At 33.6% G+C, this 10919-nt stretch overlaps 1 protein-coding gene across 1 annotated transcript in view; it reads left to right on the top strand.

Annotated features, from left to right (window-relative positions):
- CYLC1 (cylicin 1) overlaps nucleotides 1-7530 on the top strand; it is an 18750-nt gene extending 11220 nt beyond the window's left edge. The window contains exons 2-5 of the mRNA XM_081809278.1: nucleotides 551-669; nucleotides 2473-4254; nucleotides 5415-5464; nucleotides 7443-7530. Coding sequence (XP_081665404.1) covers nucleotides 551-669; nucleotides 2473-4254; nucleotides 5415-5464; nucleotides 7443-7530 — 2039 coding nt within the window. The remainder of the gene's footprint in view (nucleotides 1-550; nucleotides 670-2472; nucleotides 4255-5414; nucleotides 5465-7442) is intronic.
- The last annotated feature ends 3389 nt before the right edge of the window (nucleotides 7531-10919 follow it).

Here is a 10919-nt window from a genome sequence, read left to right as displayed (position 1 = left end):
AAATAAATAGGGTTCCCTGAACTAAAATCAGGATTTGGGTTTGTAGCCTTAATTTCTGTGGCTTAGATGTCATTGAGGTCAGAGGAGCACTAAAATAAATTATTAGATTTAATCAATAGAGACTTTACTGACTACGCTCTGCATTGTGCTATCATGGGGTTATAGAAGACATATTGTCTGCAACAGAACCAAAATGACATAAAGAAAAACCAAAATAGAGATGTTTGAAAGGAAACATCAAATCTTTCTCTGTTTCCCATTCCTACTGTTTGTATTATTTTAACTACTATGATTTAAGTGAAAATTGTGAAAACTAGTTTAATCTAGAAAATAAAATTACAAATGTAAGTTTACACATAATTTAGCCCTAAATGAAGAAATCAGCTTTTATTTTCCCTAACTGATATGCAAATAAACTATAGACTCAAGAGGGGAAAGCTATATTTTAAGTTATAATTTATCTTAAACAATATATTTCTTACTCAAGAATATTTCAGTGCTGATAAAAGTCTATTAATTGCAAATTGTTCATTGTCCTCACTCATTTTAGTCAATGAATCAAGCAGAAAATTATGGAATCAAGATTATTTTACTTTGACATTTCCCAAACCACTCCAGCCAGGTAGAAAAAAGAGATCAAGACCTTCAGAATCACAAATCTCAGTTCCTGTAAGTATTGAAAATGTCATTTTTAACTAAATCTAAGATTATTTAATATATAAATATAAATTTAAAAATATGTAATTTGAATTTTACTTCCTTTTGGAAGCAGATATTTTTAAATTTATAATTCCCTGTACAACAGATTACCCCCATCTGTTTCAGATAAACTTTTATTTATACATAATTCTCCTTTTCAAAAGCATTATATAGCTATTAGGCTATGTAAGCTACAGAACCTAATGCTGCAACTAGTGGGATCTCTCAGGAAATGTTTTTTTTTTTTTAAAGATTTTATTTATTTATTTGACAGAGAGAGAGACAGCGAGAGCAGGAACACAAGAGGGGGAGTGGGAGAGGGAGAAGCAGGCTTCCTGCCGAGCAGGGAGCCTGATGTGGGACTCGATCCCAGGACCCTGGGATCATGACCCGAGCCGAAGGCAGACGCTTAATGACTGAGCCACCCAGGCGCCCTCTCAGGAAATGTTTACCAGTTGCAAAAACATCTAAACTGAATCTTAGAATATGAACCAATGTTTATGAGGTTTCAGGGCCTCTCCATTTTCTTTAATCTGGCACTCAGGATACTAGATACTGGGACATTCAAACTCTCTACCTCTTTTATTAAGTGCCATTATCTTATTAATAAGGAAAAGGAAAAACTAGCTTACAAATAGAGAAGATGATGGAGATGTTTGAAAGGAAACATCAAATCTTTCTCTATTTTCCATTCCTACTCTTTGTGTTATTTTAACTACTGTGATTTAAATGAGATCTGATATCACCCATCGTAATATCAAAATGAGTTTTAAAAGCATCACCCAAAGCAGAGTTACAGTCAATGCATTTATTCAAGTGTCATTCATTACATCTGTAGTGATCCAAGTTTCATGCTTCTCTTCATGGTCCTCCTTTAATTCTATATGACCATTTCATTGACTGGTGATGTCCCTAATGAATAAAGGACTATAAAAGATAAGTGCAAAATTAGTATATGTGTCCAGATTTGACAGATTTGGGGTTGAGACAAAAAAATTTTACTACCGCTACTCAAATTAATAGGATCAGATATTTGTTTCATTTTATGTCCTTGTTTTGAGAAATAATTCACATCAGGGCTCTCAGGCTCTTGATTTGATCAGAGATGTTGAAAGCAGGAATAAAAATCTGACCAAGGCCTGAAGCCTACAGTTATCACAAGAATCGTCATGACAAACTACAAGGGCATCAGCTTACTTCTGAGCTAACTTGGGGATGAAAGGTGCACAAAATGATTCAAAAGATCTATCCCATATAGGGATTGAAAAGGAATCCACTATTGGGTGCCTGGGTGGCTCAGTCGTTAAGCGTCTGCCTTCAGCTCAGGTCATGATCCCAGGGTCCTGGGATCAAGTCCCACATCGGGCTCCCTGCTCGGCGGGAAGCCTGCTTTTCACTCTCCCACTCCCCCTGCTTGTGTTCCTGCTCTCGCTATCTCTCTCTCTGTCAAATAAATAAATAAAATCTTTAAAAAAAAAAAAAAAGAAAAGAAAAGGAATCCACTATCAATGGTGAGGATGGGCCCTTAAATGTCATGGATCACTGTGGGCTTGCTCCAATCTCTATATAAGTCATTGAGAAAATCCTAAGGTTTAAAGTCATTTGGTTTCTAATATGGAGTTATCTCACATACAGAACACACATAGAATGTTGAAACTTTTTTTCCATTTTAAGTAGATGGTTAATGAAAAACTAGACAATTTTCATGTTTCAATATTAAAAAGATATAACTTATTTAAAAACGTTTATCATTATTCTAACTAATCTTTTCAGAGACACGACAAAAAAAAATTAGAAGTTCAGAAGCCAGTTTATATAAGGATAAGGCATCCTTTAAAAAAAATTTCCCAAAGGCCATCTGTTTATTTAACTGTCAGGAGACAGGCTCCATTCAGAAATCCTTATACTCTTAAAGCCCATACAGAAAATGGAGACTCTAAAAAGTCCAAAGATGACAAAAAAGGAAGAACTTTGCAGAGAAATTCCAAGAAAAACAAAGGCCCACATGAAACAACTATAGAATCTAAAATGGTAAATGATGAGAAACTTAAAAGAGGAAATAAAGCAGATAAAACTCCATCAAAATTATCACGTAAAAGTGAACTATCTAAGGATTCAAAGTCCAAATTAGAAATAAACCCAGAATCCAGTGATTTTAAAGCTGTCTCAATGTATCCAAAAAAAGATAAGAGAGATTTGAAGAATTCCAAGGAGACAGATAACGAATTCATATGTGCAAAGAAGGATTCTAAAGACTCAAAGAACAATTCTGATGCCAAATCACAGACTTGTTCAAAAAATAGTTCAAATATGGATTTCATACTGTATTTAGAGGAGTCTGGTGCTGAATCTATGAAATGTGATATGGGGTTAAAGAATTACTCTCAGAATAATTCAAAGAAGCCTTCAAAGAAGGACACAAAAAAGGATGCAAAGAAAAGCTCTGATGCTGAATCTGTAGACTCAAAAGATGCAAAGAAAGATAAGAAAGGTCCAAAGAAAGAGAAGAAGGATGCAAAGAAAGACACAGAGTCTACTGATGAAGAATCTGCAGACTCAGAGGATGCAAAGAAAGAGCCAAAGAAGGCTAAGAAAGATTCAAAGAAAAGTGACAAGAAAAAGGATACAAAGAAGGATGCAGTGTCTACTGATGCTGAAACTGAGTCTGAATTGGAGACAAAGAATTGGAAGAAAGATGAAAAGAAGGAAAAGAAAGATTCAAAAAAAGATGACAAGAAAAAGGATGCCAAGAAGGATGTAGTGTCTACTGATGCTGATTCTGAATCTGAATGGGATTCAAAAAAGCATAAAAAAGTTGAAAAAAAGGATAAGAGAAATTCAAAGAAAGATGACAAAAATAAGTTTTCAATGAAGTCTGAAGAGTCTACTGAAACTGAATCTGAATGGGATTCAAAAAAGGATAAGAGAAATTCAAAGAAAGATGACAAAAATAAGTTTTCAATGAAGTCTGAAGAGTCTACTGAAACTGAATCTGAATGGGATTCAAAAAAGGATAAGAGAAATTCAAAGAAAGATGACAAAAATAAGTTTGCAATGAAGTCTGAAGAGTCTACTGAAACTGAATCTGATTGGGAGTCAAAGAAGGATAAGTATGATTCAAAGAAGACTAAGAAAGATTCAAAGAAAGATGCCAAGAAACAGGATGCAAAGAAAGGCATAGAGTCTACTGATACAGAATCTGATGAATCTTCCAAGACAGACTCAAAGAAGCCTGAGACATTCGAAAGTTCAGATGCTGAATCTGAAGAGTCACTATATGAATTTGGGGCTAAAAAGAGAGTTGCTGATGAATCAGATGCCACATCTACTGATTCAAAGAAGGAAGCACTGGAACTAAAGAGAGAATTCAAAATGTCATCCAAAAAGACTACATTTAAAGAAAAAGAAAAAAAAACAGGTACAGGTAGAGTCCCTCCATCAAGAGAAAGACCACCACTACCTCCTTGTGAGCCTTTGCTACCATCACCCAAGATCAAACGTCTCTGTCAGTGCAAGATGCCTCCTGCACCTCTAAAACCAAGACATGCTCCTTTGGTATGTTTACTGTGTTTTTAGAAAAAAATCGACTAAAAATGAAAAATATTTTAAAAGGTTGAATTTATATTTTCCTTAAGAGTAGTTCAATTTTACTGGAATATTGACAAGTTAGGGACTAACAGATAAGAAAGAATAATTCAAAAGGACTCAAAAGAGTTGAAAAACAAATGTCAAAAAGTTAATAATATTTAGACTGAAACAGAGAATAGGCTTGTGACTGAAGAAAAATTTAAAATTATTTGTAAAGAGAATACAATTACAAGAGTGGTTAAATGTTCTTAAGAAGGAATAAAAGAATGAAAATTGACTCAAACTTCTATAGGGGCAGATTTTAATGAGATAGAAAGACATTTCCTAAGAAGTTGCTAAATATAGTAAAAACTCAACCAAAATCCAGACATAGTACAGTAAAAACATAACATACAAGGATTCAAATATGCAAATTAAATTATTTAATCTATAGCTGAACTAAACTTCTTTATAAGTCATCATTCTTACTGATAATCAGGGAAATAATTTAACTTGCCAGGGGTAACGAGATCCGTTCTGGTTTATAACAGTCTCTTTCAGGTTAATTTGCTCTCTTTGAGAGTAAATGTTCTGTAAATTTAGTTTCTTTTCTTTTCTCCAGAGGATCTCCTCTTTCATTCCCCTTCCTCCAAAATCTGGCTATAAGGGGAAGCTTAGGTGGATATCTCAATTTGAATGTAGGGGCTCCTGTTCCCCATGTTCTCCACCCTTACTGGCTCTTTCTGATCTTTGGTTGTGACATAATTCATTTGCATGGTTTCTGGGCATCAACCTCTGTGTCCTCTGCTTTCACACAGTGTTTATTGTCAATTCTCAGCATGACAGGACTGATGCCCTGTGTTCTGCTAAATTCAGAGCTTCTGTAGATATTGCTGAGTCTTAACCTTGAGCTTCTCATGTTAATTAAATTCCTTCCTTCCCCCTCTTCCTCCCTGTTCTTTTAGGCTTATTTCTTCTCAAGGGGCTTCTACTTCCTCTTCTAATCTCATGGGGATCTCCCTTTACTTTTTATTCCAAGTTTTTTTTCTATCCTTGATTTATAATAAAATTTTATGTATATATATCCATTTTTCTCTTCATATATTTTTCTATTTTTATTTAGATATGTTTTTTTTCATTTCTGTCAGAAAGTCTGGACTTTAAGTCCAAAGCTGATTAATGACGTTATTGCTAAATGGTAAGTCTTAGGGGCTGAATCAATGGGTGAGTAGCCATTAGGGCAGCAAGCTTTACAAGAAATGAGAATGTATTGGTGGATAAATTTTAAGGCAAAGGAAAAGAAAGACCCCCAAGTAGCTGGATTATTTTCCATGAGAAGTGTTTATGAAAAAAATAAGTAAAATATAAGAAAACAGGTTGGGGACATGGATTGATTTTAATTATAAAAGAAAACCTTTCAGGGTAAGTTATGGGCTTTTTTACATTCAAAGTCTCTTTAATAAGCTTCCATATGCATAACTACCATATAGTCAGGCTTTTCCTTCTCTATCACTCTACTGAAACTGCTCTTTTCAAGATTTACTAAATACCTTCTTGTGGCCACATCCATTTGTTTCTCCTCTCTCATCTTATTCTACAATGCAACGTCATTTAAAATAACCTCTCTCTCCTTCTAAAAATATGTACTTTACTTGATTTCTAGGACTCTACTATCCTGTTTTCTTCCTACTTACTGGTAGTTTCTGCCACCTTTATTGTATCCCCCTCTTCCTCATCTTTGATGTTGCAATGACCTAAGACTTGGTTCCTGACCTTTTCTATCTACAACCCTCTCTTGGTAAATCCATCTAATCCAATGGCTTTAAATATCATCTATGTTTTAATTACTTCAAAATTAATATGCTTAGCTCTGATCTTTCCATTGAAGTGTAAATTCCTTTATCTAACCACGTACTTGAAATTTTCAGTGTGAATTCTACTAGGCATCTCAAAAGTAACATAACAACTCTCAACCCATTCCAAAATCTATACCTCCCCAGTCTTTTCCATCTTAGTAAATACCCACTTGATCTTTTAAAACCTGGATATCATCTGTGATTCTATCCATTTCCTCATCCCCCACATATGATCAATCAGTAAAACTTCTTTACTTTACCTCCAAAATATATCCTGAATCTGTCCACATCTCTGCATCTCAACTACTACTACTTTAACACTTTCAATCATCATCTTTCTTGAAATACTGCAAGAGTTTCTAAGTAGTCTTGCTATCTCTATTCTCTCCTGCTTCAAACACTCCAGTAGTTCCCCATTACCTTCAGAATAAAGCTCAAACTTCTTACCTTGGTTTTCAATGCCTACATTATCTAGACCATACCTATTTTCCACCCTCATTTTGTACCACTTTTCCACTTTTCTTACATAATTTAGCCAAACTAGCATTTTTTGTTTTTTGTTTGTTTGTTTCTCATAAGCACCAAGATTGTTTTTTGTTTTGTTTTGTTTTGTTTTGTTTTGTTTTTCCAAGGCATTATGTATGCTGTTTCTTCTGCTTGGACTGTTCCTCCGCAGATCTTTTCCTGACTAAACGTTCTCACCATGTATTATGTCAGGCTAAATTATCTCTTCAGAGAAGCCTTCCCTGGTTACCGTATCTTATGTTATCGCCTTCCCCAGCAAGTGTCCAGTCAGTTTCCTAAGCCTGAATCCTATTTATTTCTCTTCATAGAATGCATCTTTATCTTAAACTCCATATTTATTCATTGTTCATTAATTGTATTCACAATAAGAATTTAGGCTCCATACAGGCAGTGAGCCTTATTTGTTTTTTCACTCCTGTATTCACAGTTCCAAAAGCAGCACATAGGATATATTTGATTGGTTAAGAATATGGTTTCTTTAAAGAGCTGCAGATCATATGACACTAATGGACTTTCTGACGTTTTTCCAAGCATTTCTACTCCTACAAAATGAACAAAAACAAGGCATATTAAAAGGGGGTGAGGAGTCACAAAAGGGAACCATGCATTCTAAGTGGAAGTCTCAAAAGAATATATATATATATAATTTCTCATTCCTGTCTGGGGAATTTATGAGCAAACTGTGTTAATGGGTCTTAGGTCTCTTTTAGTATAGGCTCAAAGAACCATACTCTTACCACTCCTGAATCTTAGTGATTCTCATAACAGAACCATAAGGCTAATGCCATGTTTCAGGGTCACCTCTGTTTATATTCCTGGATTAAAAGAATTCACTTTTGAAATTATGTTGGTAAAGCATGCCATGATTCAGAACCATGAATGAAAAAAAAATTAATCCAAGTATAATTAACATACAGTGTTATATTAGTTCCAGGTATACAATATAATGATTTAAAAATTCTATATTTTCTCAGTACTCATCAAGATAAGTGTACTCTTAATCCCCTTCACTTATTTCACCCATCCCCCCACCTCCCCTCTGAAAACTACCAGTTTATTCTCTATATTTAAGGATCTGTTTTTATCCATTTTTTTCTGTTTTTTAAATTCCACATATGAGCAAAACATATGGTATTTGTGTTTCTCTGATTGACTTATTTCATTTAGCGTTATACGCTCTAGGTCCATCCATGTTGTTGCAAATGGGAAGATTTCATTTCTTTTTTTATGGCTGAGTAATATTCCATTGTATAAATATACCAGTTCTTTTCATTAATCAATCAAAGGACACTTGGGATGGTACCATATCTTGAATAATGTAAACAATGCTGCAATAAACATTGGGGTACATATATCTTTTAAATTAGTGTTTTTGTTTTCTATGGGAAATACCAAGTAGTGGAATTACTGAATCCCATAGTAATTCTATTTTAATTTTTGAGAAATATCCCTATTGTTTTCCACATTAGATGCAACAATTTGCATTCCCATACACAGTGCACAAGGATTCCTTTTTCTCCACATCTTCACCAAAATTTGTTATTTCTTATCTTTTTGATTTTAGCCATTCTGACAAGTGTGAGGTGATATCTCACTGTTGTTTTGATTTACATTTCCCTGATGATTAGTGATGTTGAGCATCTTTACATGTTTCTTTTCACCATCTGTAGGTCTTCCTTGGAAAATGTCTGTGCATGACTTCTGCCTATTTTTAATCAGATTATTTTTTGATGTTGAGTTGTATAAGTTGTTTACATATTTTGGATATTAACCCTTTATCAGATATATGATTTGCAAATATCTTCCCTCATTTGGTGGGGTATATTTTTTGTTTTGTTGATGTTTCCCTTCATTGTGCAAAAGTTTTGCATTTTGGTACAGTACCAATAATTTAAATTTGAATTTGTTTTCATTGCCAAAGGAAACATATATATTTTATTCCAGGGATTTTATGGTTTCAGGTTTCACATTTAGGTCTTTAGTCTTTTTTGAATTTATTTTTGTATATGGTATAAGAAAGTGGTACAATTTAAATTTTTTTTTACATGTAGCTGTTTAGTTTTCTCAACACCATTTGTTGAAGAGACTTCTCCCCACTGTATATCCTTGCCTCCTTTGTTCTAGATTAATTGACCATATAATCCTGGGTTTATTTCTGGGCTTTCTATTATCTTCCACTGATCAGTGTCTATTCTTATGCCAGTATAATACTGTTTTGATAACTGCAGCTTTGTAGTATATCTTGAAATCTGAGATTGTGATACCTCCAGCTTTGTTTCTCTTTCTCATGATTGCTTTGGCTATTTAGGTTTTTTGTGGTTCAATACACATTTTAGGATTCTTTGTTCTACTTCTGTGAAAAATGCTACTGGTATTTTGATAGCGATTGAATTAAATCTGTAGATTGCTTTGGGTAGTATGAACTTTTAAACAATATTTGTTCTCCTGATTCATGAACATGGAATATTCTTCCACTTGTTTGTGTCATCTTCAATTTCTTTCATTGATGTTTTATACTTTTTGGAACACAGGTCCTTTACCACTTTGGTTAAGTTTATTCTGAGAAATTTCATTCTTTTTGGTGCAATATAAATGGGATTGTTTTCTTAATTTTTCTTCTACTATTTCATTATTAGTGCCTAGAAATGCAACATATTTCTGGGTATTAATTTTGTATTCTGCAATTTTATTGAATTCATTTCTCAGTTCTAGTAGCTTTGTTGGTGGTGTCATTAGGATTTTCTATAGGTAGTTTCATGTCATTTGCAAATAGGGAAAGTTCTTCTTCCTTACTGATTTGGATGCCTTTCATTTATTTTTCTTCTCTGATTGTTATGGCTAGGATTTTCAGTACAATGTTGAATAACAGTAGCGAGAGTGGACATCCTTGTCTTGTTCTTGATCTTAAAAGAGAAGTTCTCAGTTTTTCCCCATTGAGTATGATGATAGCTGTGAGATTTTCATACTGGCCTTTATAATGTTGAGGTTTATTTCCTCTAAACCTACTTTTTGAAGAGTTTTTTTTTTTTTCCATGAATGGATGCTGTATTATTTCAAATCCTTTTTTTGCATTTATTGAAATGATTACATGGTTTTTATACTTTCTTTTGCTAATGTGGTGTATTACATTGATCGGTGAATATTGAGCCACCTTTCCATCACAGGAATAAATCCCACATGATTGTGCTGAGTGATGTTTTCAATGTGTTGTTGGATTTGGTTTGCTAATATTTTGTTGAGGATTATTGCATTTATGTTCTTCAGAGATATTAACCTGCAGTTTTCATTTTTTGTAGTTTCTTTATCTGGTTTTGATATTAAGGCAATGCTGGCCTCCTAGAATGATTTTGGAATCTTTCCATCCTCCCCTGCTTTTTTTTGGAATACTTCAAAAAAATAGGTAATATATCATCTATAAATATTTGGTAGAATTCACCTGTGAAGCCATCTGATCCTGGACTTTAGTTGTTGCTGTTGTTGTTTTTTGATTACTGATTCAATTTCATTGATTGAATTACTCAAACCATTGAGTAATTGGTTTGCTCAAATTTTCTCTTGCTTCCTTGAATCATTCCTCAGAGGTTATATCTTTCTAGGAATTTATCCTTTTTTTTTCTCAGTTGTCTAATATGTTGACATAATCTTCCATGATATTCTCTTATAATCTTTGGTATTTCTGTGGTGTCAGTTGTTATTTATACTCATTCATTTGTGATTATAGATATGTAAGTCCTCCTTTTTTTATGAGTTTGGCTGAAGGTTTATCATTCTTTTTACCATTTTAAAGTACCAGCTTCTAGTTTCATTGATCTGATCTATTTTATTTTAGGCTCTATTTCATTTATATTTCCTCTAATCTTTATTATTTCTTTCTACTGGCTTTGGGCTTTGTACCTTTTCTAGTTCCTTTAGGTGTAAGGCTAGGTTTTTTATTTGAGATTTTCTTACTTCTTGTGGTAGGCCTGTATTGTTATAATATTCCCTCTTAGAAGAGCTTTTGCTGCATCCCAAAGATTTTGTAACATTATGTTACCATTCTCATTTATCTCCATGAATTTTTTGATTTGCTCTTTTGATTTCCTGGTTGACCCATTCATTGTTCAGTAGCATGTTACTTAACCTCCAATTATTTGTGTTCCTTCCAAATTTATTCTTTTCATTGATTTCTAGTTTCACACCCTTGGGGTTGGAAAACATGCATGATATGATTTCAATGGTTTTGAATTTGTTGTGACTTGTTTTATGGCCTAATGTGATCTATTCTGGGCAGTG

This window comes from Leptonychotes weddellii, chromosome X (assembly GCF_054177405.1).
Source record: "Leptonychotes weddellii isolate Sample4059 chromosome X, ASM5417740v2, whole genome shotgun sequence".
NCBI lineage: Eukaryota > Metazoa > Chordata > Mammalia > Carnivora > Phocidae > Leptonychotes > Leptonychotes weddellii.
Note: the sequence above shows the minus strand (reverse complement) of the source record. Positions and strands in the feature narration are given on the sequence as shown.